The sequence below is a fragment of the Salvelinus namaycush genome, chromosome 9 (assembly GCF_016432855.1).
Source record: "Salvelinus namaycush isolate Seneca chromosome 9, SaNama_1.0, whole genome shotgun sequence".
Classification (NCBI taxonomy): Eukaryota; Metazoa; Chordata; class Actinopteri; order Salmoniformes; family Salmonidae; genus Salvelinus; species Salvelinus namaycush.
This window is the reverse complement of record NC_052315.1, coordinates 30,488,071-30,514,752: the sequence shown is the minus strand read 5'-3', so window position 1 is coordinate 30,514,752 and position 26,682 is coordinate 30,488,071. Positions and strand designations below refer to the sequence as shown.

Here is a 26,682-nt window from a genome sequence, read left to right as displayed (position 1 = left end):
CAAACTTAAATCAGTTTTACCTCATTTCTACCAGCATGTGCAACCAGAGGAGAAAAAAAACTCTAGACCACCTTTACTCTACACACAGAAACGCATTCAAAGCTCTCCCTCGCCTTCCATTTGGCAAATCTGACCATAATTCTATCCTCTTGATTCCTGCTTACAAGCAAAAAACAAAGCAGGAAGCTGCCGCTTTCAAGGAGCGGGACTAATCCGGACGCTTATAAGAAATCCCGAACCATCAAACAGGCAAAGCATCAATACAGGACGAAGGTTGAATCCTACTACACCGGCTCTGACACTCATCGGATGTGGCAGGGCTTGAAAACTATTACAGACTACAAAGGGAGTCCCAGCCGAGAGCTGCCGAGTGACGCAAGCCTACCAGACGAGCTAAATGCCTTTTATGCTCGCTTTGAAGCAAGGCAATACTGAAGCATGCATGAGATCACCAGCTGTTCCGGACGACTGTGTGATCACGCTCGCCGTAGCTTATGTGAGCAAGACCTTTAAACAGGTCAACATTCACAAAGCTGCGGGGCTCGACAGTTTACCAGAACATGTACTCAAAGCATGCACGGACCAACTAGCAAGTGTCTTCACTGACATTTTTAACCTCTCCCTGACCGAGTCTGTAATATCTACATGTTTCGAACAGAACACCATAGTCCCTGTGCCCAAGAAAACGAAGGTAACCTTCCTAAATGATTACCACCCCGTAGCACTCACGTCAGTAGCCATGAAGTGCTTTGAAAGGCTGGTCATCGCTCACATCAACAACACCATGCCGGAAACCCTAGTCCCACTCCAATTCGCATATGGCCCTAACAGATCCACAGATGATGGATACCCTCAAAGCTCATCAATAAGATAAGGATCCTGGGACTAAACACCTCCCTCTGCAACTGGATCCTGGACTTCCTGACGGGCCGACACCAGGTGGTAAGGGTAGGCAACAACACATCTGCCACGCTGATCCTCAACACTGGGGCCCCTCAGGGGTGCGTGCTTAGTCCCTTCCTGTACTCTCTGTTCACCCACGACTGCATGGCCAAGCACGACTCCAACAGTGTGGTGCCAGGACAACAACCTCTCCCTCAATGTGAGCAAGACAACGGAGCTGATCGTGGACTATCGGAAAAGGAGGGCCAACCAGGCCCCCATTTTTAAAATTGAAAGGGCTGTAGTGGAGCCGGTCAAGAGTTTCCACATCACCAACAAACTGTCATGGTCCAAACACACCAAGACACCTTTTCCCCCTCAGGAGACTGAAAAGATTTGGCGCGGGTCCCCAGATCCTCAAAGTTCTACAGCTGCACCATCAAGAGCATCCTGGCCGGTTGCATCACCGCCTGGTATGGCAACTGCTCGTCATCTGACCGTAAGGTGCTACGGAGGGTAGTGCGTATGGCTCAGTACATCACTGGGGCCAAGCGTCCTGACATCCAGAACCTATATACTAGGCTATGTCAGAGGAAGGCCCAAAAACTGTCAAAGACTCCAGTCACCCAAGTCATAGACTGTTTTCTCTGCTACCGCAAGCAGCACCGGAGCGCCAAGTCTAGGACCAAAAGTCTCCTTAACAGCTTCTATTTGCAAGCCATAAGACTGCTGAACAATGAATCAAATGGCCACCTGGATTATTTGCACCCCCCCCCCCCCCCCCCCCCCCACTCGCTGTTTATTATCTATGCATAGTCACTTTACAAATTACCTCGACTAACCTGTACCCCCGCACATTGACTTGGTACCGGTACCCCCTGTATATAGCCTTGTTATTGTTATGTGATTTTCTTGTTACTTTTTGATTATTATTTTTTTAAATTATGATTTAGTAAATCTTTTCTTAACTCTATTTCTTGAACTGCAGTGTTGGTTAAGGGCTTGTAAGTAAGCATTTCACGGTAAGGTTGTATTCGGTGTGTGTGACAAATACAATTTGATTTGATATCCCTGTGCACAAGCATCAGGCAACACAAATATCCCTCTTTCCTCTTCCTGGCAGCAACAAGGCCATGTGTAACTGATCGACAGGCAGCAGAGGCCAGGTCTCAGAGCTGCTGCCTTTGGACTGGAGTATTTATCCTCAGGATAGAGCTGACCTCTTGGACATAAACATGAGTGTCCCCTGACCGAGGGTCAGCTGCTGAGGTTAAATGGAGCACTGTGGGTCAGAAATGCGGATGGACCTGAGTGATTAGTGCTGTAGCCCGAGCCATACATTACCAGCTCTGATGAAGAGAGAATGACAGCTTCACTGTGCTCAGGCAGCGCATAAACAGAATGGCGTAAGGGAGGAAGTGGGAGAGTTATTAATTATTTTAATACCTGTGGGTAATTAACACAGAGGCTGCTCTCCCTCGGCTCCGCCATGCTCAGGCTATTCAAAACAGCTGGAACTCAAAGCTTTTCAGTGCCAATGTTTTTATGAACATTTTAAATAATGTTTTTTGTGGCCTGTGTTGTAATCACCTTGTGGTTCACATTACCCCACACTAGTGCCGACTAATAAGCACTACAGTAGATGCTGAGCTGCTCTCTCTTCTCATTGGCCGTTTTGCTAGGCCCCAGAATCAACTACCAAATAGGGTGGTTAGAGGGGATTTCAAGCTGAAAAGGACACTGCTGGTGATGAGTTATTTAGCAAATATTTGCGAAGTCTATTTTCAAGTAAATTAATAAAATATATTAGTATTTAATCACCAACATTTTGGTGCCCATCAAAATAGACACTATATTCAGCCTTTGCATTCATTCACTAACAAAATATAGGGTTCAGTTTGTCTCTCTGTCCTAAGACTGTTGGGTATGGTTAGATTACAGTTGGGGAGAAATAGAGTTATATGTCTCCAGTATTGCAGGGTGTTATATTGAGAGTGTAGACAGCAGTAAGGCTCAGGTCCGCTAACAGGATTGGGCCTCTCAGGTAGGTACTATTTAGGAGACTGTTTACCTCCTCCCCTCCATCAGTCCCAAAACCTCATACATACACCCCAACCTGATTCCAGTGTGTTTTCTCTCTGCTTACCCTGTGGTGCTCAGTCATGCTGACATGTTTAATAAATACTGTCTGTGGGCCTCTGATAGCATCTCATCTTCTGGGGGATTGGGGTCCCTCTGGAAGGACCCCCTGGTGTTAGGGCTGGGGAGAGACACCCTAGCAGGAGTCCCTGTACACTGCATCAACCAGTCTGAATCTCTACCCGCTAAAGCACACAAATCCCTCTCCTCTCTTTTAATTTAGCAAATCCAGCCTCACGTATATTAACATCATAGTGTTGATTTTCTACTCTTTAGGACGGTTGTTCGCTATTCAGTTAGATTTAGTGAATGTCTCTAGCTAGCTTGTGTCTGCTTTGTGTTTGTGGTTTCTGTGGTGTTTGAATGCTGATGTTTTTTCTGTGCTGTCTCAGACTGTTCTAGGTGCCGAGGGGCTGTCCCTTGCTTTCCGCCACATAGTGAGCTCCCTGCTGTGGTACTGCTCTCAGCACTCCTCTGAAGAGCTGCTGCAGGAAGTCATCATCTGTGTGGGCTACTTCACCGTCAACCACCCTGACAACCAGGTAAAGGTCTAACACACACACACACACACACATACTCAAATATGTAATAAAGTCAATGTTGTTGTTTCATGCTTTTTCTTTAGTTATCACCATAAACTGTTGTAATTTGAGCCATTCGTAGGGTCTGAAATTATTGACACCCTTGATAAACATGAGCAATAATGACTAAATAAATATCATTCAAATCCTGAGCTATATTGTATGCTCAAAAAGTGGGGAGATTATTTTATACTAATACAATTGCTCAGAGAAAGATTTTTTTCTCAAAAAGGTAGGGGGGCAAAATTGACACCCCTAAAGATGATTATAAATAAAGTAGTCAAAAGTGTAGTATTAGGTCCCATATTCCTAGCATGCAATGACAACATCAAGATTGTGACTACAAACTTGTTGGATGCATTTGTAGTTCGTTTTGGTTGTGTTTCAGATTATTTTGTGCCCAATAGAAATTAATGGTAAATAATGTATTGTGTCATTTTAGACATACCCCCAAGACCGTATTTAAATTATTTTATACAGTCATTATTTCTCATCTTTATCAAGGGTGTCAATCATTTCAGTCCCCACTGTATCTGTTCTGTTTCAGAAATATGAGATGAATGGTATTTGGTTTGGCATTGTGGCCCTGTTGCAACAGTCTGTCCATATAATGATACTTCTGTTTCCTTTATATGCTTCTGATAACGTATCATTAGATGAAGAGAGGGTGTAGTTTTTTGTGGTTCATACAAAAGCAACAAGAGCCACCTCTTTAAAGATTCATATGTTGCCACCTCTGTGCTGTTGGGCTTTGGGTTCTCTATTGTCCCTCAGTCAGAGTAGCATGGTCCATTGTTCTGTCCCAGTGGAGCTGCCAGTTCTCTCTAGTGTTGTGTGCTTTGCTGTGTTGGCCCAGGCCTAGTGTTAAGGCTACTGGGCCTATGTGGCTGTGAGCAGGATGTGATGGAGCAGACTTGGCTGCTGTGTAATTGGCTGTCATGCATGGTCTGTCTACTGGGCCCCTGAGCAGCTTACAAGTGCTACAGTTGGCCAGGCTTTAGTTAAGTGAAGCCTGACCCTCAGTGCCAGCCATCGAGCTTTACCTCAAACCTCTGCCTTTTTAATGTCCTCACAGGCGCGGTTAACCACCCAGCAATTTATAGGCGGATTTCAGATTCTAATTTCCAGGATGTTTTAGTCCTAATTAAAGAATCTGACTCCATTTTATGGCAGTTCAGCTCTCCTCTGCTGCTCCTATCCAATTTAATTATTTTGATGTACGTAATTAGCATTTGTTGGCCTGATTTGCATATTATATTGGATAATTGAATGAGGACTGATGATTGAATTAGGGGGGTGACAGATGATTGGGCTTTGTACTTGCCCAGCAAAGTTAACCTAACAGTCTGCCTGGGAGTAGTAGACCTTTGCATATTCATTTATGACCAGCGCACTTTGCTAATTTGAAATGCCCTAATGCAAAGTCTTCAACCTGCGACTTCCAATCAGAGCACAAGCTGCTGACAATTTAGTAAATGTTATATGTAGCCTTTGTCTATCTACTCTAATGTCATCCCAGAGAGTGAAATCAGCGTTTAGGACTTGTTCCTTTTATTGTTTATTTGATAGGTGTGAGAACCCTTTGAGAAAATGTGAGGAAATGTGAAGAGCAATCCTTAGCAACCTCCGTGGACTGATCCTGGCCAGTGACACGGTTCCTGGAATTTGTCCATGTGATCTGGGCCCTGAAAAGAGCAGGATGGATGGAGAAGAGGGGAATATTTTGAGTAGCTTTAGCTTTTCTCAGACTAATGTAAGCATTGGCAGAGCGCAAAAGCAGGCCCGCCCGTGCGGTCACACAGACTGCTGATTCACTGTCGGCAGGCAGGCACACCAGCCTTTGTTTATATGTGTTGCGCTAGAAATAACGCTGCTCATAAAACGTAGAACTTTGAAGACGGTCTTTGTAGATGTATATTCTCCCTGCTCTGAGGGTATGAATAACTCAGCCTGTCACATAGAAAGCCATTGGGAGAGTGACATATGTAGCCTTGTGTGTGCTTAAGTGTTTCGGCTCACAGGGCCATGTGGCCATATGTTTTCATTGTCTCTATGGGTTCTCCCAAAAGACAGTCACACTAAAAAGGGGCTAAATGAAACTTGTTTTGTAACTGCCATGTTCCTTGTCTCATGAGGGGATAAGTACCGGTAAGCTCCCGAGTCTTTTTCTTCCCAACCTCCCAGTGATTCATTTGTGAGTCATTCATGGTGATGATCTCTAGGTTCTTTAAAATGTAGGAACAGTAAATGCTAGCGATGTTGGCACGTTAACCCAGACCCCTGGCTTTGCTTGCTTTCCATTTCATGACCAGTTCCAGACTATGGAAAGTTTTCAGTAGCTTAATGCAATTTCCCAAATTGACTTAAATTCACATTAATTCATCCCGACACTTGCAATGCATTTACTACTCGGATGCAATATTTCAGTTCACTATGAAGTCTACTGTAAAATAGAAAACGATCTGCTTGTGAACTGCAGTAGGCCCCTTCCCAGACTGACATCCCACACATCAGTGTTATCTGCAGCCAGACGAGCCCCTGTCCTTCCCATTCTATACGAGGGTGTTTCCTCTGCCCTCCAGACTCCAGCTCACAGCTTTGCGCCTGTAATCCCTGATCAACTCCCCATTACTGCCAACACAACCCTAACCCTTCACGCCTTCATGGGGAGCCAGCCCAGTGCTGGGGAATGTACCCTATGTCTCCTACTATACACCAGAGTAAACACACACCGACTCAGACTGGTGACTGGCAGGTAAGGGCTGATTGTTAGCTCTGTAGATGATTTACACACTTCATATTGGGAGGACCCAGGTCCAACTAACTTCAGTGTAGTTAAGGGGACATTTTCCCCATAAACCTTCCATATCTTTTTAAAGAGGTTGTATTTGCAGAATGACTCATTTTGATTGTGGCTCCTGGCAGTTTCAGAATGGCATCATCTGCTGTAAGATCTAGAGTAAGTTGACAAGGTTATTAGGCAGATAAATCTAGAATAATTACAAGTTATTTGGCAAACACCGTGTTTTATATGGTTTATAGGAGATGAATACCCTTGGCCTGTCTCTTAAAAGCCATGGTGGGATCTTCTCTTCTTGTCCAGGGTATATCTTAAGTCAATGTCCATGTCGACATCTGATTATCAGTTGACAATTTACATCGTCTCAATCAGGTGGTAGCTAGTTGTTAAGAGGCCCATTCAGCAGTAGCTTGTCTTCCTGAAAAAACTCTGTCCTCTAACATCATCTGCCCCTCTCTCTTATCAGTAGGGCCGTTCCTTCACTAGGGTAACTCCAGTGTGTAGAGGGAGGTTTGGCAGAGGGTCTGACTTGTGTTGTGGGCAAGAGCTTCAGGTTTGTGGCCCTGTTTTGAAGGCTGACATGGTTCCTCTAGCTGAGGTGTCTGGGTCTGTCTAGACGGTATGCAGAAAAGAGGCTACTCCACTGTCCACTCATCCACGATAGTCTTCCTATGTGTGGAGGAATCTCAAATGTAAAATGTTTAATGTGCTGGAATTACAGTACAGGTTCACTCTGACTCTTAGAAGTTGTCAAATCTAGCTTGTTAGCTATTTTTGGTAACACTTTATTTGGATAGTCCATACCGCCTGGTTTCCGCTTCAACTTGGGCTCTCCCAAGGTTTTGTTTGCGTTTCAGAACATTAATTTTACACACTCTCTGTTGTCAGTGGACAGCAAAGTGGTTATGTAATGGCGAGTCATAAAGGAGCATGCCTGTTTGAAAAGGCAGATCTCTGTAGTTAAGACAGACCAGAACCACCAGGCACTTGAGCTTTACGGGTCTGTGTTAAACTGCGGCTTGATTCATGGCTTCAGACAGACGCTTGCTGGACCTTTTTTATGATGTCAGGGTTTGAATAGATACTTCCAGTGGACAGGAACACCATGTGGGGCACTGTTATTGCTCTTCACCTGGGGTGATGCCTACAGAGTCCTGGAAAGTTGCTTATAGACTTGGTTTCTGTAGGACTAGGTAACCTCTGGTCTGTGGCTGCCAGCTGGCCTTGTTTTACAGTGCCTTCAAAGTATTCACACCCCTTGACTTTTTCCACATTTTGTTGTTACAGACTGAATTTGAAATTGATTAAATTGAGATTATGTGTCACTGGGCTACACACAATACCCCATAATGTCAATGTGGAAGTATGTTTTTAGACATTTTTACAAATTAATTAACAGTTAAGTTAGTATTCATCCCCTTTGTTATGGCAAGCCTAAATACATTCAGGAGGAGAAATGTGCTTAACAATTCACCTAATAATGTGAATGAACTCAATAATAGTGTTTTAACATGATTTTTGAATGACTACCTCATCTCTGTACCCCACACATACAATTATATGTAAGGTCCCACAGTAAATTTCAAACACATTCAACCACAAAGACCAGGGAGGTTTTCCAATGCCTTGCAAAGAAGGGCACCTTTTTGGTAGATGCGTAAAAAAAGTTTATAAACAAACATTGAATATTCCTTTGAGCATGGCGACGATATTAATTAAGAGGGAAGCCTGTACAGAATAAAAATATGCCAAAACATCCTGTTTGCAATAAGGCACTGAAGTGAAACTGCAAAAATGTGGCAAATTAATGTACTTTATGTCCTGAATACAAAGCATTATGCTTGGGGTAAATCAACACATCACTGAGTACCAATCGTCATATTTTCAAGCATGGTAGTGGCCGCATCATGTTATGGGTAAGAATGTCATCGGTAAGGACTATGGAGTTTTTTAGGATAAAATAAACGGATTAGAGCTAAGCACAGGCAAAATCCTAGAGGAAAACCTGGTTCAGTCCAACTTTCCAACAGACACTTGGAGACAAATTCACCTTTCAGCAGGACAATAACCTTAAACACAAGACCAAATATACAATGGAGTTGCTTACCAAGACAACATTGAATGTTCATGAGTGGCCTAGTTAGTTTTGACTCAAATCAGCTTGAAGATCTATGGCAAGACTTCAAAATGGATGTCTAGCAATTATCAACCAATTTGACAGAGCTTGAAGAATTTAAAGAATAATGTGCAAATATTGTACAGTCCAGGTGTGCAAAGCGCTTTAGTGACTTACCCAGAAAGACACAGTTGTAATCACTGCCAAAGGTGATTCTAACATGTATTGACTAAGGGGTGTGAATACTTGTGTGACTGAGATATTTCCGTATTTTATTTTCAATAAATATGAAAACGTTTCCTAAAACAAAGTTTTCACTTTGTCATTATGGGCTGTTGTTTGTAGATGGGTGAGGGAAAAAAACATTTAATCTATTTTGATTTCAGGCTATAATACAACATAATGTGGAATAAGTCAAGGGGTATGAATACTTTCTGAAGGCACTGTATGCCTCCCTGCAGAGGGCACTTGTGTGGACAATTTGTTTAGGCAGCTGAGGATGGAACACTGCGTAGTGGAGGATTATGAGATTGCTGTATGGTTTGTAGGTTGAGTCCTTAGAGCATCGGCCCCAACACACACTGGCTTCTGAAACCTATGAAAGTTCAGGATTATGATGTCCAAAAGCAGGCCCTGCAACAACAAATTGTTAGTCTGCAGTGTTTCTGAGGTGTGTTTTTCAATATTCTAATGAAAGATTCCTTTACCTGGGATCTCATAATCAAATGTATGACCTTCTTCTCTGGCTGTTCCTCCTCCGGCAGTGTTGCAACGGTGAAGATTGATTCGGTGATCTAGGATCTTGTCGAAGTTCTGCAGCTAGCTTCTAAAATTTAAATAAGCAGCTCCATTTTGAAAACAATCAGATCTTCCCCTTTTTTCCTTCTGTACAGTGGAGTTAACGTTAGATTCTTGCATTACATGACAAAGTGAAAATACAGGGTATTTCGGTATCTTCCTCGTGAACCTGCATGTTTGAGTTCATCTTTGTTAACCTCATTGAGAATTTGCTTTAGTTGCGTGCCAGTGGAGACTTAACTCCCCTAAAAAGCCTCTTTTTGTTTTAGCTGGTCAGTAAAGAATATTTACAGACATTAATAGGAAGAGGCATCGCCTGTGGCCCTTTGAATGCTGCTGTAGAACAGAGCTTTGAGGAGCTTCACCTTGAAATTATAAAAGCAGTGAATTATCGCTTTGTTTATCCTACCCTTAAACCTTAAAGTGCATTATCAAAGAGAGAATGCATTGGAAGAGTATTGTTAAGTGTATTCTCCAAATCTTGTAAATCCTCTGAATTTATGTCACTGTGGCCAGGGGACCTCACCCTGCCCTTCTGGTTCCTATTTCAGCTGAGCCCCAGCCTGGGTCTCTGTACCTGTAAAGCAGTGGGGTGTTTTTCCAGACAGGATTTACTGTGGTGACCCCCCCCCCCCCCCCCAGTTTTCAGAGAAGTGCTGATGGCCTTCCCAGGCTCTGGGGAGATGCCCTGAGCATTAGGCCAGGACCCCTTCCTTTGGACTAGTTCCCGCTCTAATCAAACTAGGCTGGACGTGATTTGGTTTTAATATTGGTGGGCCGGATGTAATTGTGTGATTGATGGCCAATGGTAAGGGGGAGCAGGATGTCAGCCGGGTGAGAACTCCATTAATGGTATTGCTCATTTCTTAGTGGTGGTGGCAAGGCTACAGTGGAGGTCTGTTCACCCTTCCCCCCCACCCCTACGCAGTGCATGCCCTCTCAACCTAAGCTGCACAGTGCACATCCACAGGGATATGGTCTGGTGTTGGCTTCAATATCTGTGACACTCACACAGTTGGAGATGTTACCGGGTTAAACATAAAAGCCTATATCTTTTGATAATGAAGTCAAGATATTTCTCATCAAGAAGATATTTCACATTACGATTTCTTGTTGCCCCCATTTCACAAAAGCTTGGAAATGACCTGCAGTACAAAGGAAGAGCAAAACATCCCATCATTGTGTTTTATAGCCTGTAATTGTGTGTTGTGGATGCTGTGCCCTCCAGTTCTCCTAATGGGTGTTTGTGTGTTGTTTTAGTGGCAGATTTATAGGTGGGAGGGGTGCAGGGCAGTGATTTACGGGTGGCACTGGCTGACTGGCTGACTGGCCCTGCTCTGTGTGTTCCAGGTGATAGTGCAGTCTGGCCGCCAGCCCAGCGTGCTGCAGAAACTGTGTCAGCTGCCCTTCCAGTACTTCAGCCACCCGCGCCTCATCAAAGTGCTCTTCCCCTCACTCATCTCAGCCTGCTACAACAATCCCCAGAACAAGGTTATCCTGCAGCAGGAGATGAGCTGTATGCTGCTGGCCACCTTCATACAGGTAACACACACACTGATGTTTTGGCGACGCTTTCATTTTCTGAAGAACTAGCGCATTTAATGTATACAGAGCAAATACATAATAGAGCCACAGGTTTAGTCAGTCTTTTTGGTTTAAAGGCACAGTGTAGTAAAAAGATAATGTTTCTGTATTATATACAGTGCATTCGGAAAGTAGTCAGACCCCTTGACTTTTTCCACGTTTTGTTACATTACAGCCTTATTCTAAAATGGATTAAATAAAATCCTCATCAATCTACACACAATACCACATAATGACAAATAAAATACAGGTTTTTAGAAATCTTTTCAAGTGTATTAAAAATAAAAACAGAAATACCTTATTTTCTTAAGTATTCAGACCCTTTGCTATGAGACTTGACATTACGCTCAGGTGCATCCTGTTTCCATTGATCATCCCTGAGATGTTTCTACAACTTGATTGGAGTCCACCTATGGTACATTCAATTGATTGGACATGATTTGGAAAGGCACACACCTGTCTATATAAGGTCCCACAGTTGACAATGCATCTCACAGCAATAACCAAGCCATGAGGTCGAAGGAATTGTCTGCAGAGCTCCGAGACAGGATTGCATTGAGGCACAGATCTGGGGAAGGGTACCAAAATATTTCTGCAGCATTGAAGGTCCCCAAGAACACAGTAGCCTCCATCATTCTAAAATGGAAGAAGTTTGGATCCACCAAGACTCTTCTAAGAGCTGACCGCCCGTCCAAACTGGGCAATCGGGGGCGAAGGGCCTTGGTCAGGGAAGTGACCAAGAACCCGATGGCCACTCTGACAGAACCTTCCAGAAGGACAACCATCTCTGCAGCACTCCACTAATCAGGCCTTTATGGTAGTGGCCCTACTGAAGCCACTCCTCAGTAAAAGGCACATGACAGCCCGCTTGGAATTAGCCAAAAGACACCTAAAGGACTCAAACCATGAGAAACAAGATTCTCTGGTCTGATGAAACCAAGATTGAACTGAATGCCAAGCGTCACGTCAGGAGGAAACCTGGCACCATCCCTTCGGTGAAGCATGGTGGTGGCAGCATCTTGCTGTGGGGATGTTTTTCAGTGACAGGAACTAGGAGACTAGTCTGGATCGAGGGAAAGATGAATGGAGCAAAGTACAGAGTGATCCATGATGAAAACCTGCTCCAGAGCGCTCAGGACCGCAGACCCCATTCAACCTGATAGCACTTGAGAGGATCTGCAGAGAAGAATGGGAGAAAACCCCCAAATACATGTGTGCCAAGCTTGTAGAGTCATACCCAAGAAGACTGGATGCTGTAATCGGTGCCAAGGGTGATTCAACAAAGTACTGAGTACTCTGAATACTTATGTCAATGTGATATTTAAGTTATTTAATTTTTTTGACATTTGCAACCATTTCTAAAAACCTGTTTTTGCTTTGTCATTATGGGGTATTGTGTGTCGATTGATGAGGGGGGAAAACAATTTCATCCATTTTAGAATACGGCTGTAACGTAACTAAATGTGGAAAAGTCAAAGGGTCTGAATACTTTCCAAAAGCACTGTGTACACTGAGTATACAAAACATTAAGAACACCTACTCTTTCCATGACATTGACTGACCAGGTGAAAGCTATGATCCCTTATTGATGTCAAGCATTGGAGTCAACATGGGTCATCCCTGTGGAATGCTTTCGACACCTTGTAGAGTCCATTCCCTGACGAATTGAGGCTGTTCTGAGGGAAAAGGGTGGGGGGAGGTCAACTCAATATTAGGAAGGTGTTCTTAATGTTTGGTATACTCAGTGTTTATTTACACACTGAGGTTGGAATAATACTGTGAAATTGTGAAAATTATGGTAATTCCCTTTTAGTGCAAGGGCTGCTTGAAAAGACTGCCTGACATTTCTGCATGTTTTGGTGGGATGGAATTTTGGCCTGCCTGGTGACATCCCCAGGTGGTAAATTAGTCAATAGACCAATAAGAAAGAGTTCCAAATCTCTCAGCCAATAAAAGCTAGTTTTCTGTTTTCCCAACCCCATTCAGACTACTCCCAGACAGTCCTAGCAAAATCCTTGTATGAGAAATTGCTCTTAACTAAGAAGCTCTTTTAGTTACTTATTAGTCCTATTTTAATTGAAAACAATCACAGTAAGGTACTTAATTGTTACCCAGAAATTATTTGTTATTGAGATCAAAGCTGCTGCATTGGACCTTTTTTTAATGTATCTGTCTCCTGGTGGATATTTAGCACCTACATGGCATCCTCTGTGGATTTACCTGCCAGTGGTTAAGCCTCCAGTAAACAGGCTGTCTCCTTCATCTTCTCTGACAACATCGCCTCTCACCGCCCAGCTACCACCATTATTTACATTAAGATTATCTCGCACAATAGAGGGACAGGCTATTGTAATTTCAGCCAAACAGTGGGAAGATCTATAGATTCCTTATTCCCTGTGTCATTATTTATTATAGAATTAACCTGAGATGAAGCAAAAACTTGTTTTGCTAGAACTTTTGCTATTTTAATAGTATTAAAGGCATAGTTCACCCAAATTACAAAATTACATATTGGTTTCCTTAACCTATAAGCAGTCTATGGACAGTATGTCCGCAATCGTGCTTTGGTTTAGTTTCCCTGGCATTGTTTCTAAATGCTAACTTCTTAGCATTTCTGGCACACATCGCATTCAAGTCGTGGGCCTGATATTGTCATTTTTTGCACATCATGTTCAAATCATTCAAAAGTACAGTACCTACAATTGATTGTGAAATTCACCAAAGTCACTTATGGATGATTTGAACATGATGCACAAAAATGCGAATGGAACAATTTCAAAGATTTTGCTGAGATACTGTTCATATAAGGAAATCAGTCAGTTGAAATAAATGAATGCCCTAATCTATGGATTTCACATAACTGGGAAAACAGATGTGCATCTGTTGGTGACAGATACCTTGAAAAAAAGGTAGGGGGGTGGATCAGAACGCCTGTCAGTATCTGGTGTAACCACTATTTGCCTCATGCAGCGCGACACATCTCCTTTGCAAAGAGTTAATCAGGCTGTTGATTGTGGAATGTTGTCCCACTCCTTCAATGCCTGTGCGAATTTACACTCGTACTCATTGATCCAGAGCATCCCAAACATGCTCAATGGGTGACATGTCTGGTGAGTATGCAGTCCATGGAAGAACTGGGAAATGTTCCGTTTCCAGGAATTGTGTACAGATCCTTGCGACATGGGGCTGTGCGTTATCATGCTAAAACAAGAGGAGATGGCGGCGGATGAATGGCAAGACAATGGGCCTCAGGATCTCATCACGGTACCTCTGTGCATTCAAATTGCCATCGATAAAATGTATTTGTGTTTGTTGTCCGTAGCTTATGCCTGCCCATACCATAACCCCACCGCCACCATGGGGCACTCTGTTCACAACATTGACATCAGCAAACCGCTTACTCACATGACGCCATACATGCAATCTGCCCGGTTACAAGGTCAAGACCCTGGTGAGGATGACGAGCACGCAGATGAGCTTCCCTGAAACGGTTTCTGACAGTTTGTGCAGAAATTATTCAGTTTTGCTAACCCACAGTTTAATCTGCTGTCTGGGTGGCTGGTTTCAGACGATCCCACAGGTGACGGAGCTGGATGTTGAAGTCCTAGGCTGGCGTGGTTACACGTAGTCTGTGGTTGTGAGGCCGGTTAGACATACTGCCAAATTCTCTAAAACAACGTTGGAGGCGGCGTATGGTAGAGAAATTAACATTCAATTATCTGGCAACAGCTCTGGTGGACATTCCTGCAGTCAGCATGCCAATTGCACACTCCCTCAAAACTTGAGACATCTGTGGCATTGTTTTGTGTAACAAAACTGCATATTAGAGTGCTCTTTTATTGTCCCCAGCACAAGGTGCACCTGTGTAATGATCATGCTGTTTAATCCGCTTCTTGATATGCCACACCTGTCAGGTGGTTGGATTATCTTGGCAGAGGAGAAATGCTCACTAACAAGGATGTAAATAAAGTTTTGCTCTTTAAAAAAAAAAAAAAAAAGCTTTTTGTGCAGGTGAAATATTTCTGGGATCTTTTATTTCAGCTCAAGAAAGATGGGACCAACACTTTACATGTTGCGTTTATATTTTTGTTCAGTATAATATCGGTTCCATGAGTTTAATGGGATTTGTGCCACAAATGCTAAAACGTTAGCATTAGGAAACAGTACCAGCTACTGCTAGGGAAACTAAACCAAAGCATGGATTACTATCATACCTTGTACATAGATAGACTGCTTACAGGGTAAGGAAACCAATGTGTCGTTTTATAATTTGAGTGAACTATCCCTTTAAGGATATGGTTCGTATTGAAATTTAGTATATTGTGACATCTTTATAAGCTTTAATGTGTGTGTTAATCAGAACAGGGAAACATGCAGGGACTGCAAACAGAATGTATGGGTATGTAAAATACACTTGAGTTCTTTCAGATGTTCAAAACACACTGTTGTCAGGATCAAATCCGGCATCATGAAATCGTTGCAAAAGTTTATGTTTAAGGTAAAGTTATCTGTTCGTACCTATTTAGTTTGGTTAGCTTCAAGCATGATGAGTTATGGTTTGCTTAGATATGGTGGATAAAATGTTCAATTTCTTCACAGCTTGTGAACAATGGTGTCTGGCCTCTCCCCTACTACTGTCTTAATACTGTGGATCACTCTGACATATTCCTCTTTTTATTTCCTCCAGGACGGTGCCTCAAGTGAGAACCATCCAGACAATAGAATGCAACAAGGAGGTAGGTATTCTTCAATGCCATTTTTTTCACTTTTACATTTTTTTGATAGTTTTGCATTAAAATGTATTAATGCATTCACCAATTATTTAAAAAAAGGTGACAGTACAGTATTTTCAATTGAAAAATATGAATTTACATAAATTGTTATGGTCAATTGACGATTGTAATTCTTAAATATTAGTGTATAAATCCTGAGGCATCTTGCTCAGACAAAAAACAATGTCCTATGGTTTGTCACCATGCAGACAGAGTCTCTCAGCCACTGGATTACTGTGAGCTGTCCAACCGCTTTCCCAGAGACCAATGGGACTCAGCACTGCAGTTCTTCCTCAAGAAGCAGGAGGACTAATTCAGAATTGCATGCCGACCTCTAACACGCACATACACATGAAAAACACTGCAAAGTAGAAGCCGACACTTCACCCTCCATTCTACACTACATACTTTCTACACTACATACTTTCTCATTTACATTTGAAGTCCGCATATGGGCTTATTCTTTAAAAATGCAGTCTTAGCCTTCCCAAAACTTTTGAAATCCTAGAAGACGAGGGATAAATCCTAACTTGAGATGCACATGTATAACTAAAATGTTTGTGTAAGTCATCCATCGATGTCCATGGGCGATTTGCACGAAAGTTTGAGTTGGAAGGGAGTATCTTATGTATTTTTCCGTGAGTTACGCACAATAATTATGTTCCTTGTCCAACCAAGTCATTTGCTTTCGTGTTGTGTTTCTTTTGTGGATAGAATGACAACGTAGCAGAAGAGAGCAGAGATAATCAAAAGCACTCTCATAATGGTTAAATTACATAACATGTTCATCAATAATACTGTGTACTTCCTGTTAATTCCTTTAATATTTTCATATACAGTTAAGATGTGAATGACCTGATCAGAATGTTTTTTCCCTGTAGTTATTTTACAGGCGTTGGGCAGTTTTGTACTTCAATAAGTTACATAGCCTATATGTGTTTATTCTGTACATTTTAGATTTGCTCTAGTAGGAGCTGTCCTGATTTCAAGTACAAATATTTCCCTTGTTTTTGCCTTTATGCTGTGAAGAACTTACAAAATATAATTGATTTAGTAAATTACTTTTTTATCCCATTAATAAATTATTTATTATTATGCGTCATTCATTGTCCTCCAGTTATTTTTATCTAGAGACTGTGCGGCTCACTCATTCAAGTCTCAGTGATTTCCACTATGTCTACTGATCATCAAGTGACAATTAATGAGAAGTACTGACTAGCCTCTCTGTCTGTGTAGTTTTCTGCCTGTACAGCATTGTAACATTTGTAATAGTGATTAATATCCCAGGTGGTGTGAGGAGCTGGATTAAAACAAAATGGCTGGTCCTTCTCTATACCAGACTCAGTTCTGCAGGCCCAGTCAATCCTCTGCTCTTGCCTGGAGCAGCCCAATCAAACCCAACAGTTAATTCAGCGCTCCCAGCAAGGAGACATACCAGTGGATATTCTTTGAAAGATAACTCCTAGAAATTTATGCAGTATTGAATAATTATTTTCAGTACGTAAACCTATACAGGGCTGGGTATATTCTCACAATTATTGCCAAGTGTCTCTTCAACTTTAATATGAATTGAAAAGGTCTCTCATATTAAGGGATAGTAAATACATAAAACTCTTAAAAACATTTCACATGCAGCATACTGCAGCTCTAAAATGGGCCTACCGCTTGAAAAGTAGCCTAGGTCTATTATTTCCCTGAAATAGTGTAGCCTACCCCTACCCCAAACTGTGGAGTAGCCTAATTATTTTTACATCTTGTATGCTTTAAGGTCAGAATTATGACAACTGATTACGTTAATATGGGAAATGTGTCCATTAGAATCCTATCATTTGTTATCGATTAGGTGAAATCCTGAAATGACAGCATCTATTTTCATTCTGCCGCTCGGAGCGCAACAGTGGATTAACGAGTGCTGTTGTTTGTACTAATGATGTTTATCAGATACAGCTAGATGGCTGATTGAACTGTAGATTTCCATACTATATAATTATCTGATCAAATGGAAATTAGATAAAACTGTAAAACCGTGATCTGACGTGCCAAAAGCCATATAGGCATTACGCACTTTATTAATTTGCTAGTTGTCTTGCAACCCCCCCCCCCCCCCCCCCCCTCTCTTAAATGGCTTTATGGACGAATGAATGAGTTGTGTAAATGACAGAAATATGCAACAATACAACTAACTACATAGCCTATCTAGGCCTATAGCAAGGCTAATGGATGAAGCAATTCCAAAATTTGAGGCCTATGGATACTGTTATTTTCTGTGCGACATTGAAAGTTATTGACTTTTATTCTAGTCATTGCCTTCCTTATATGCAAAACATTTATCAAGTGAATATTAATGTGTATATATTATGTTTAAGGGGGTAATAATTTGATTAGGCCTGTATCTCAAATATATGCTTTGTTTCTAAAATTCCTTTTAATCACGATTATGAAATATTTCCAGAGGAAAGATTAGGTGGGGTACAAGGGCAGAATTTGTTGGTCAGTAGGCTACTGTTGCATAGCTACAATTATTGACATAAAAGACTATGCATGGCAGGATAGGCCTAATGGCTTCTTGATTTGATGCCAGAAGTCACATAAAGAGACCTAGCTAGGACTACTATGTACTGTGCTGAAAGACTGATCATGTTTCCGATCGTGATTAAGAGGTTAGAATGCTGTTGCGTCCTCTGATCAGAAAGTTAATTCTCAACAACAAATTGTTGAGGTCTAGTATGTCGTCAGTATCTTGACCTGCACTCCTTGTCCAGAGGCTATCCAGGATTTTGCCTGGAATGAAAATAAACCCAAGACATGCCAGTATGCGTTCGCAGGATGGGAGTCCCCTTCAGCACAGACTCCAGCGACAGAGAGAGGTGGGTTTGTTGTGGTTCCATTCAATGTATCGTTTGCAGATGATGCCAAGCGTAGATAAGGAGCCGCCGAGCCCTGTCCTCTGTCTAGACTTGTGACTTTACAAGTGAAACTGGAATGATCACATCGCAAATCCATTTGTGGAGGACAATTAAATAAACAATATGTTGTCCTCAATTGTATTTAACAAACAGGCCTCAATGTAGAAATGCTTGCATTTGACCAACTGTGATTCTGTTGCGTTACGATTTTTCAATATGCCATTAAAATTATAGAGAAAATCAATTTGATGTAAACTAATGACTAACACGATTCTCTGAAAGATTGTGGTCTTAACTGACATCACAGTGATTTATTTTGGATGGTTCGAAATTAATTTGAGATTCTATAGGCCTATTATATCTCAAACGTTTTTCACCCTGGCTACATAGTTTAGATTAAGCCCATAGGCTTATGGCAACGCAAAACCACCATGAAATAGCCGTTTCATAAATACATAGTGATTTATTTTGTCCATTTGAAATTTCAGTTAATATTTGATTGAATTACTGCATCTATGAGATTTCACATGCAGAGTTCATTAGACATGAAACAGTTCATATGGGTTTATTACGATAGCCTACATTTTCGCATAATAAATATCAATAACTTACTTTTTCTTGAAAGGTTCCACAATCTGTATCCCATCCACTTAATTACAATATTTTACAAGGCTTGATTTTAAATCATCTCTAGAAATCATGCACATCTACAGAGTCATGGGGTCTCCATATGGTCGCAACCCGACATAGGAAACTTACATAGATGAAACTATACAATTGTTGGCCACTATGGATAATGTTCTGATATGTTCATCATTACAAGCTAGCGACTCATAATAAAGTTGAATGTTTGTAGATATAATCCTCACGTAGGCTATGTCCAACCATGTAGGTAAGATCCGAGGCTCAGCCTCTGCTTTAGTTATAGCCCTTGGTTGTCACTGGCTGGTAACTTAAAATTCATCCGATCCTGAGAAATGCAGACCGGTCCCTCCGTGAACAAATGGTGCATCCTCATAGACACATCCAGCGTTATTGTTCTTTAAATAAGATGAAATCCTTTTCCTCTCAAAGCTGTTAACTAGCCAATTCTCATGCAGGGCACGCGGGAGCATGCTGGAGTTCGAAGCGTCACTGTTGGGCTGGTCTCACGTGTCCATCGGACTTGGTACCATGCTGTTCGGGGTGTCCGGCAACTGCGACGACAAGGAGGTCACATCACTGCCGGAGGAGTTACCCATGGAGCCCGATTCAGAAAAAGACACCTGCGATGGAAACGGTTGTTTTAATTAGCGTTTTTTTCTCTCCCAATATTGCTTATTGCATATTGATATTGACCCTTATGTTTCGATGAAGTCCAATGCAAATATTGGGCCAATATGAATATTCATGTAAATCGACCAGCCTTCAAATTTGATGCTGAAAAGCATTTATTTAATTTAGAAATATTTGACTGAATGAAATCCCATTCTCTAATCTGAATTGAGATTGGCCATTCAGTGATCGAGTGGATGATATTTGAATAAACATACATTTATTGCTAAATGTGTGTGTGTGTGTGTGTGTGTGTGTGTGTGTGTGTGTGTGTGTGTGTGTGTGTGTGTGTGTGCGCGCGCGCGCCTACCAACTGCCGGAAGGCGGGCTGGTCCAGGTCACTCTGCAAGGCGAACTCGCTCAGGGCCTTCCAGGGGGGCTGGTAAGTCTGCACCTCTACTGGGTTCCCTAGGACCGTGTTGTCGTGTCGAATTGGACTGCCTGCCACCATAGGTGTACCCGTCAGCCCCTGAAGATTCTACAGATAAAATGTATCACAACAAACATCTCACCACCATCCATCTGGTTCTCAACATTCAAAGTGCAATATGGTCGGCAGGTAGCCTAGTGGTTAGAGCATTGGGCCAGCTGACAAGGTAAAAAGCTGTCGTTCTGCCCCTGAACAAGGCAGTTAACCCACTGTTCCTAGGCCATCATTGTAAACAAAAATGTGTTCTTAACTGGCTTGCCTAGTTAAATAAAAATATGCATTCATTACATTTTATTTGTCACGCCCTATTAAATAACACCTTTATTTTTAGTTTATGTTGCATTAGAATGTCTAAATGAACTTACAGTTTTATCGATGTGATGCTGTTGTTGAAGTTGCTTCATGAATATAGTTCTCTTCTTGTCTTTACAACGTTTGTTCTGAAACCAAACTCTGATGACCCTTGGGCTAAGACCGGTCATCTCTACCAATTGTTCTTTCATAAGAGCGTCTGGTCTTGGGTTGGCATTGTAACAGGTCCGAAGGGTATGGAGCTGCTTCTCGTTCAATACTGTTCGCACCCGAGTGGTTTTCTCTGACTGCTTGTGGACGTGGTTCCGATGAGGAGGCTGTCGAACTGACACAGGATCTGTGGGACAAATATTCAAACGGAAATATCTTTGAAAATGTAATTTCCACTGACTGAGCCAAATTTAGAAACGCAACGAAAAGCAATCATGACTGATGATAGATACACGTATTCTCCCTACTTCTCCCTAGCAATTACACAATCAAGGCAGGAGCATAGGAAACTCACAAAGAAAAAGAAAAAAACACAATCATAAAAAACATCCACATTTCTCAGTCAAGAGGTCCTCAACCAAAAATAATAATAACGATGATCATGTAATTTCGTGATAATTGATAAGATTCTTTGGTAAACTTTAATTAAACAGGCTATACAATATATCCCTTCAAATATTAACTCAAAAACATTTTGTGAATTACAAATACAATTTAAAATGCTTCCCACGTAACATTCATTTATTTTCTGTTGTAGAATCATATTTCGATCGAGGTCTTTTATTCTCTCTTTTTCTAACTTCACACCTACAAACTCTAAACTTTCAGTATTTGAATTAACAAAAATATATCGACCATTGCAGCATACCCCCTTTACACAGCCAATATGTTACCTTATTGTTTTCAAAATAAACGAATTGACGTACACTTTAGTCTAATAGCTTAATAGCTTTAACAACTTAATAGATACAAACAACACCCAATATGTTTTAATTAATGTTTAGACTACCAATGAAAGTAATGTAATACACCTATAGGCTTAAAAGTCTGCACACTTGATCAGTGAAAGGAACATTTTGCAGACAAGTATAATAATAATAACTGTTATTATAAAAAATATATATTATTTTACAATTATTATTATTATTATGCTATATCCTATCGTTGTTATTAACGTTATTATTAATATTATACTCTCATTATTATTACCACCATTATTCGTTCACTGACCAGTAATATGAAAAGACCTGGAGAGAATATTTCCCGGACTAATGGGGCTTCCCGCTGAGGCCCGTTCCAGAAGTAAACCGTGATCAGCCCGACACAGCAGCTCCTCGTCCCGCAGAGAGAACTCATCCCCCGGCACGAGATGCCGGCTGCACATCGAGCACCTAAAACACTCCATGTGGTAAACGTTGTCACGAGCTCTCATCACCAGATCACTGCTGCAGAAGCCAATGTTACATTTTGCACATTTAATCCCAAATAATCTGAAAAGGACATAGGAACATTGGTCTCAATACTTTATAATGCATAACAAAAACATGCAATTTAGTCAGATGAAGGAGACGAATAGCCTACGTCACAAGTCAACCTTTTTTATTATATTTTACCAAATAAACCAGAAACTTTGACTAGGTTGTGCTATTCTCTCTCATGTGGATACTGTTTAGTGCCAACAAGCAGTTTGAACAATTTATCATACATTTCCACTTCAGTAGGCCTAACTACAATTTTTTTCACAATTGGGGCCTTTGGAAATTCCAAAGCTCTGAAATCACGTCAGTGAGGAAATTTAGTCAACTCCTACCTTACATAATCTCTTTTGCAGTATGTTTTGCCATCTCGGACGAAGCAAGTGCACGTCTCATCCAGGTACTGACTGCATTCCGAGCACTTCAGACACGCAGCATGCCACTCCAGGTCCGGGGCGACCCGCAGGATGTACTGGTCGTGGATCTGACTCCCACAGCCCACACACATTGCGATTCCAGACTTCTCTGTCGAATGCACAGTATATTAATGCTACCACCACCTACACCAATGTAATCACCAGATATACTCGCTAAATCCCCGCATGTTCGTCCAGTGTCCACTCTGCAGCATGCAACCGTGTCGTGTCCTGTTTTGTTATCCTTGTCATTTCCAGAACGAAGGGCCGTAGCTATATACGGGTATAACTGACCGTAGACCTAAGATGTATTCACATCACCCTTTTCAGTTATCGAAATTGACCAATGCAACAAAAAAATCGTGAAATGTTCCAATAATAGCCCAATATTGTTAACGATCAAATCCATCTTAAATGTGCCTGGGTCAAAGTTAAGATAGGGACACAAATATTTACTTACTTTTGGAATGATCCCCCATATCACCCAAGAAAGAAGAATTTAATATAATATCCACCATACAGGAGGGATAGTGCAGGCCGATAGATTAAGAAATTGAGTGGAAGACTGCCCGGTCCCGTTCCTGGTTGACTGCTAACTTCTATTCCTCGATTGAGAGGTGGGAAGAGAAGAGCAATGTCCCACGCGCAGAGTGACGTCACATGTAAACCTGGACCTCTGTGCGTTTGGGGAGGGGGTAAACTATGCAAAGGCTTTGACTATGAAACAATAGACTACTTACTAGATCAGTGGTTCTCAACTGGTTTTTGCCTCCGGACCCAAATTGCTGGAAAACGATTTTAATGCTATATTGATAGTAAATGTACCATTTATATAATAAGGGAACAACAGTCCCACCTTTTCATTTTCAATAATTACATTTTGCCTATATTCTTGATGAAGAATGCTAAACTCACTGGTTTGAGACCAAAAAAATCAACAAACTGCTAAATAGCGCTGCTAATAACAGTCTATTGAAAAGACTGTGATTAAAGAAAAATTGTTCAGAGGTAAAATTATTTAAAAAACAAAAGTGAATTATCATTTTCTACACACTTTAAATGCACGACCCACCAGTTGAGAATCGCTGTAGGCCTACTAGATCAACATAGACCCCCTCCATCCGTGTTTTTTTGTGTCCAAGCCAGCGTTTTCTTTTTTGTTTAAAAAGCATGGAACTGGAAGAAAAGTTGTAAAGGTAATTTAAAGAAATTCGAAATTGAGTTTTGTAATTTTCATTGAAATGTGTTGCATAATATAGTGAATGATAAGAAAGACCCAAGACAAAAAGTCTAAATACTAAAAACTGTTTTATTTTCTTAATATAAAGAGATTTTCACACATAAGTTGAGTGGAAAGTTGAACTTCATTGTTATGATTATGCTTCTACACTTATGATTGTGATAATTATTACAGTGATGATAATGATTATGCAGACCTATTCATTTTTTATATTCTTAATATTATTTTTTATTATCATTATTATTTTTCCTGGTGACAATACAAAAACGTATAATATGTATTGCAAAATCCTATTAAAAGCCTGGATTTCATAAAGTAAGATTAGACTAGAGACCTCATAGAGAACTAGAGTTCTATGAGTGAGCCCTCTACTGGAAAAGAAGCAGAAAGGTCCTTTTGGAGCAGAAAGACCATTTTGTTGTTTATGTTTTTAATAACAGCCAAATTATTTAGTCAATATTACTATTTTGTCAATTTATTCAAATCTAACAAAATCCCTACAAAAAATAAATGAAGAAGCTATTTTGCCACGCATTCCATGAACTGACATTTATTAGATTATTCTGAATTTCGTTTTGTAAATGTATAAGTATAATAAAAAGATGTTCCCATTCTGCAATATTGTATAATCAAAATTCAAATTTTATTAGTATTGTCCGGATATATAAATCAAGAAATCTTTAGAAAAGATTTACCCTTTTCAGTACGTTTTGACATGGAAAACCCATCAATTTTTTGCATGTGATATACACTATTGGTTAAGGAACACGTAGCAAAGTGCACCATTTAACATTTGTAATGGATATCTTTAACATAACCAACAATTAATGCATGCATGTTAATGAGGAAGTATGTGATGATAAACAATAGGTTCAATGGGTATGATTTCATCATTGTGGACACACGTCTCCAGCAGCCTGGTCTCATAGGCTAGAGGTGACATAGTAAACGTAAATCCTGGACGCAAAAATTAGTCTCATATGTCACGTTTGGTATGGTCACATAAGACAGATGGTTACTTAAGGCAAAAACGAAAGTAGGGTAGTTAGTCAGGTTGGATGGGTAGGCGTATAGCATGACCAAAAGGTGGCAAGTTCAAATCTCATCACTGACAACTTTAGCTAACTAGCAACTTTTCAACAACATACTTCAACAACTTTTTAGCTACTTTGCAACTACTTAGCATGTTAGATAACCCATCCTCTAACCCTAACCTTAACCATTTTATCTATTCCTTCCCCTAACCTTAACCATTTTAACTAACCCTTCCCCTTCCCCTAACCTTAACCCTTTAAATTAAACGTAACACTAACCTTAAATCTGCTATCAGCTAGCTTCTTATGGATCAAATCCCGTTAGCGGGATTGATTTGACAACATCCGGTGAAAATGCAGTGCGCAAATTATTATATATTTTTTTAGAAATATTTAACTTTCATACATTCACAAGTGCAATACACCAAATTAAAGCTTAACTTCTTGTTAATCTAGCCACCATGTCAGATTTCAAAAAGGCTTTACGGCGAAAGAAAACCATGCGATTATCTGAGGACAGCACCCCATCAAACAAACACATGACAATCATATTTCAACCCGCCGGGCGCAACACAAAACTCAGAAATAACGATATAATTCATGCCTTACCTTTGAAGAGCTTCTTCTGTTGGCACTCCAATATGTTCCATAAACATCACAAATGGTCCTTCTGTTCGATTAATTCCGTCCTTATATCCCCAAAATGTCCATTTATTTGGCGCGTTTGATTCAGAAAAACACCGGCTCCAACTCGCCCAGCATGACTACAAAATATCTAATAAGTTACCTGTAAACTTTGTCCAAACATTTCAAACAACTTTCCTAATCCAACTTTAAGTATTTTAAAACGTAAATAATTGATACAATTTAAGATGGGATAAACTGCGTTCAATAGCGGATAAAATGAAAGTGGAGCGAGCTTCAGGTCACGCGCCCCAAACAAAAGAGTACACTTGGCTATACACCCAGAAAGGAAATGGCTACTTCTTCATTTCTCAAAAGAAAAACATCAACCAATTTCTAAAGACTGTTGACATCTAGTGGAAGCTATAGGAACTGCAAGCATATTTCTATTAAAACGGGCTTGCCATAGGAAAACAATGGAAAACAGATTGACCTCAAAAAAATGTTTCCCTGGATGGATTGTGCTCTGGGTTTCACCTGTCAAATCAGTTCTGTTATACTCACAGACATTATTAAAACAGTTTTAGAAACTTCAGAGTGTTTTCTATCCAAATCTACTAATAATATGCATATCCTAGCTTCTGGGCCTGAGTAGCAGGCAGTTTACTTTGGGCACGCTTTTCATCCGGACGTGAAAATACCGCCCCCTATCCCAGAGAGGCTGGCTTGCTAGCAAAAGCTAGCATAGCTGCATTTTACTTAGAAATATATTAACTCACCAACATTAAAAACCCTAGCTAGCTATATTCATAACCATACAGGTATAGGATCATTTTTGTTTTATTTTGCTGTATTTGACTCTTGTAACAATAACAAAAGCCATTCAAATTGAGGTGTGAGAGGTCTTTCAGGTTGCATGCTATGAAATGTCCACTAGAGTGTAGTGTTGAGGATGTTGTGCTGATACTGTAAGCCTAGATGTTCATTTTATTGTATTTATTGGCTACACAATTACATATACAGTACCAGTCAAAAGTTTGGACACACCCACTCATTCAACGGTTTTCTTTAGTTGTATTATTTTCTACACTGTAGAATAATAGTGAAGACATCAAAACTATGAATAACACATGGCACCCAAAACCCTCACAAACTTTTACAGATGCACAATTGAGAGAATCCTGTCGGGCTGTATCACCGCCTGGTACGGCAACTGCACCGCCCGCAACCACAGGGCTCTCCAGAGAGTGATGCGGTCTACCCAACAC

General features: G+C 40.9%; 2 protein-coding genes across 4 annotated transcripts in view; one reads left to right on the top strand and one right to left on the bottom strand.

The window, feature by feature from the left end:
• LOC120053941 (S phase cyclin A-associated protein in the endoplasmic reticulum-like) overlaps positions 1-16,774 on the top strand; it is a 106,748-nt gene extending 89,974 nt beyond the window's left edge. For all 3 annotated transcript variants that reach the window (XM_039001268.1, XM_039001267.1, XM_039001266.1), the window contains exons 28-31: positions 3,414-3,563; positions 10,667-10,858; positions 15,588-15,636; positions 15,882-16,774. In XM_039001268.1, coding sequence (XP_038857196.1) covers positions 3,414-3,563; positions 10,667-10,858; positions 15,588-15,636; positions 15,882-15,985 — 495 coding nt within the window. In that variant the 3' untranslated portion in view covers positions 15,986-16,774. The remainder of the gene's footprint in view (positions 1-3,413; positions 3,564-10,666; positions 10,859-15,587; positions 15,637-15,881) is intronic.
• Positions 16,775-19,056: 2,282 nt separating this feature from the next.
• LOC120053459 (insulin gene enhancer protein ISL-2B) lies at positions 19,057-23,107 on the bottom strand. Its single transcript, XM_039000585.1, has 6 exons — positions 22,977-23,107; positions 22,436-22,625; positions 21,856-22,115; positions 20,688-20,971; positions 20,203-20,370; positions 19,057-19,843 (listed from the first exon to the last, which is right to left on the bottom strand). The coding sequence occupies exons 1-6, from the start codon at positions 23,032-23,034 to the stop codon at positions 19,727-19,729; spliced, it is 1,077 nt and encodes a 358-aa protein (XP_038856513.1). The 5' UTR covers positions 23,035-23,107; the 3' UTR covers positions 19,057-19,726.
• Between the last annotated feature and the right edge of the window lie 3,575 nt (positions 23,108-26,682).